This window comes from Lipotes vexillifer, unplaced genomic scaffold (genome assembly GCF_000442215.2).
Source record: "Lipotes vexillifer unplaced genomic scaffold, Lipotes_vexillifer_v1.1 scaffold614, whole genome shotgun sequence".
Lineage (NCBI taxonomy): Eukaryota > Metazoa > Chordata > Mammalia > Artiodactyla > Lipotidae > Lipotes > Lipotes vexillifer.
Window position 1 is genome coordinate 117,671 of NW_006787203.1, and position 4,100 is coordinate 121,770.

Consider the following 4,100-nt stretch of genomic DNA (forward strand, 5'->3'; position numbering starts at 1 on the left):
TTTTCGGTACGCGGGCCTCTCACTGCTGTGGCCTCTCCCATTGCGGAGCACAGGCTCCAGACGCGCAGGCTCAGCGGCCATGGCTCACGGGCCCAGCCGCTCCGCGGCATGAGGGATCTTCCCAGACCGGGGCACAAACCTGTGTCCCCTGCATCGGCAGGTGGACTCTCAACCACTGCGCCACCGGGGAAGCCCAGTATTTTGTCTTTTGACGTTACTTTCCATTGCAGTTTTAAAAACACAGTAGGCTCTTAACACTTGCCGATTTAGCATACATGGTTTTGATTAGTTACATCAGTTTAAGTTAGGAGGACAGTCAGGACGGTCAGCAGGAGAGAATTACAAGGCGGGTAAGGGATTCAAGCCAGCCACTCAGCGTTTATGGGTAAATTATATGCTTTCTTTGATTCAGTAATTTAGGTGCCTTCCAAAGATTTTAAGAACTATTCCTTGTGAATGTTCTCCTTATGTCCTAATGTCTGATATCTTTTCATTGGTTATATCAGTAAATATACAGTAACTAATTTCATAACAGTACACAGAGAATTATCTCCTATCCTCAGTTTATCCATATCAGGAACAAAATTTACAGATTCCAAAGGAGGAAGGGGGACATTTAAAAATTTGTGATAACCTAACCAACTTATCTAGGTTGGAGCAATAAATGTAAAAAGTTAACTCAGCAACTAAGACAAATGATTATTGTCTGATGGCTGGGAAAATTTTAAATGGTGGTTTAGGTTTTGTTTTCTTATCCTTGAGCTTAAAATAATTGATATACTAGTGATTTTTAAGAGGGAGGAAGGGAATTTTAATTACGAAAGCTAAGTCTTGGCAGCAGATGGATGAACACTGTAAGTGTAAAGTATACAGGGGAGCTGGCAAATAGAGCAGCGTGCCACACCTTGCTTTGTTAACCCATGCTGCTCTTGCTAAGGCTCAGGCTTACAAGGTCATGTTTTTGCTTGCTTGTTTTCTCCCTCCCTCCCTCCCTCCCTCCCTCCCTCCCTTCCTTCCTTCCTCCCTTCCTTTTCTATTAAGAACAGAACTCCTTCTTTATCAGTACTCTATAAGTGGCCTAGGTTTTATCCTGAGAGTTTTTATGGTACTAAAACCCACCAGTTTAAAAAACTCATGTTGTAGAATCACTTGGCTTTTGGAAATTGATAAATATTCCCTTATCTAAAAATGGCAGAGGGAGTTCCCTGGTGGTCCAGTGGTTAGGACACCACACTCTCACTGCCAAGGGTGTGGGTTCAATCCCTGTATGGGGAACTAAGATCCCACAAGCCGCTCGGCGTGCTCAAAAAAAAAAAAGGCAGAATTCATAATTAAAATGTTTTTAATCATTTGCTAGCAAAATAAAATGGTTTCTTTCAAAGGGTATTTTTCTAGTCTGATTGTTTTGTGTTTATTTTTCCTCCCACTAGGTGTCACTCTGCAAACCTGAATGGTTTATATCACACTGGCCCCTACACGGCTAAAACAGACAATGGGATAGTCTGGTACACCTGGCATGGATGGTGGTATTCCTTGAAATCTGTGGTTATGAAAATTAGGCCAAATGATTTTATTCCAAATATTGTTTAATTGTCCCTGCTGGGCTTTCATTTCTGCAGTTCATCTTGGTTTAAGTGATTTGAAAAATAGCAAATCTGAACCTTCACATGTATAATGATGGCATTTGTTATGTGCACTACTTTTCTTACTTGCCATTATTACTTCATGTACTTTCAGTACAACAAATATGTGGTATTCACCAAATAAATGTAGATTATGTTACTATTTAATTGAATTCCTACGTGCAAAGGACTACAATAAGAGATTATTGCTGAACAAAAAATAAAAAGCATAGAGTATATACATGACTTGGGAGATAACACAGCATAAATTTATAATAAATTACATATGAATGCAGTTTTAAAAATACATGAAAAAAATCCAGCAAATAATGTATTGCCAAATCAACTGCGTGGATAATAAATATTATGAATCGAGAATGAACTCAGGTCTCTGACTGCAAAGCTAGAACTTTAAATACAACCCAGGATCTCAATCACTATAAAACACTTTCTCATATTTTTAGGATGTTTATGTAGATTACACACTTTTTTCAGAAGCCTCATTTTAATTCTTATACCAATCCTGTGAGGTATTATTGTCCCCATTTAAAAGAGCTGAGAATTTGAGGATCTGAGAGGCTGTTATTGCTCCAAGCTACAAAGCTAATAAGTAGGGGAACAAGGACTCAAATCCAAGTCTTCACATACTGAATCAAATGTATTGCACCCACGCTGCAACTTCTGGGATGTGTCAGACTCAAAGGACGCACTTCAAACACACGTGAAGTTTTTTGGATAAAAACATACACTAACCATACAATCACAAAAATATAAATAATTCTAAAAGCTGATAAGTATGAAGAAAAAATGTGTGCCTGGGGGATGTATAGCAGGGAACCTGACGTGGCTTGGGGAAGGGGCGTTAGAGAAGTTTCCCAGAAGAACTAACTTTTTGAGCTGAGATCTTTTAACTAGGTGTTATGTGGGAAATCATTGCAGGCACAGAGAAATCCTTGTGTAAAGCACACAAAGCAAAAAGTTCATGGAAACAAAAAATGGCTAGAGAGGCAATATGATTTAGTGATCCTTACATCCTTAAACCAAGGATTCTGCCAGCTAATAGCTGTGTGACCTTGGGTAGGCTACTTAACTTCTCTGAACTTCAGTAATCTCATCTGTAAGATGAAGATTATAATAGTACCTGCCTCATAGGGTTGGGTTGAGGATTACACAAGTAAAGTACTTAGAATAATGCCTTGCACAAAGTAAGCAGTCAATAAGAACTAGCCATAATTATTAGTGAAGTTGGCATTAAGGGGCAATAATAACAGATGTCTTGAAATAATGGGTCATGTAAAGATGTTAAGGTTGGGACTTCCCTAGCGGTCCACTGGCTAAGACTCCACACTTCCACTGCAGGGGCCGTGGGTTCGAGCCCTGGTCGGCAAACTAAGATCCCATATGCCTCCCGGGCTGCCAAAACAAAACAAAACAAACAAACAAAAAAGATGTTAGGGTTAGTTGTACTGATACTTTATCCTCTAAACAGTGCTTCCCAAAGCAGGCTTCTCAAACTTTGATGTCATACCAATCACCTGGGCATCTAGTTAAAGTGATTCTGGGGTGGGGCCTCAGGTTCTAGTTGTTTAACAAGTTTTCAGGTGATGCAGATTTAGGAATCTGGTCTAGGGATCCCACTTGGAAAAATGAGTGTAGGCAACGGTAGTTTTATGGAATAGTAATAGTTAATACAGGAATAAAAGGGCTCCTTGATCAAATGAGTCTAGGAGAAGACACAAAATTCAACAGATTTCTTCTCTTGAGTCTTTCTCAGGGGCTTTAATATGCTTAGGCGCATTGTGAAGTTCCAAAAGGAACATACAGTAGTCCCCCCGCTTACCTGCAGTTTCCCTTTCCAAGGTTTCAGTTACCCACGGTCAACCATGGTTTGAAATTTTCGAATAGAAAATTTCAGAAATAAACAATTTACATTTTAAATTATGCAACTTCTGAGTAGCATGATGAAATCTTGCGTGCATCTGCTCCATCCCACGCGGACGTAAATCTTCCCTTTGTCTGGAGTTTCCCACCTGTTACTTAGTAGCGCTTCAGTATCCAATCAACTGTCTGGGTAACGCAATGCTTATGTTCAAGAGACCCTTGCTTTACTTCATAATGGCCCCCAAGCACAAAAGTAGTGATGCTGTTGATTCGGATGTGCCAGAGAGGAGCTGTAAAGTGCTTCATTTAAGTGAAAAATTGAAAATTCTCAGTGAGGAAAGAAAAAAAATCATATGCTGGGATTGCTAAGATCTACGGTAAGACTGAATTTCCTTTCTGTGAAATTGTGAAAAAAAAAGAAATTTGAGCTGGTTTTGCTGTTGCACCTCAAACTGCAAAAATTACAGCCACAGAGCATGGAAAGTGCTTAGTTAAGATGGAAAAGGCATTAAATTTGTACAATAAAATGTTGTGGGAGAGAGAGAGAGAAAGAGACCATGCTCACATAACTTTTATTACAGTGTATTATTATTTTAT

General features: G+C 39.4%; 1 protein-coding gene across 2 annotated transcripts in view; it reads left to right on the top strand.

The window, feature by feature from the left end:
- FGL1 (fibrinogen like 1) overlaps positions 1-1,782 on the top strand; it is a 33,483-nt gene extending 31,701 nt beyond the window's left edge. For both annotated transcript variants that reach the window (XM_007459897.1, XM_007459898.1), the window contains exon 8: positions 1,431-1,782. In XM_007459897.1, coding sequence (XP_007459959.1) covers positions 1,431-1,590 — 160 coding nt within the window. In that variant the 3' untranslated portion in view covers positions 1,591-1,782. The remainder of the gene's footprint in view (positions 1-1,430) is intronic.
- Positions 1,783-4,100: the final 2,318 nt, after the last annotated feature.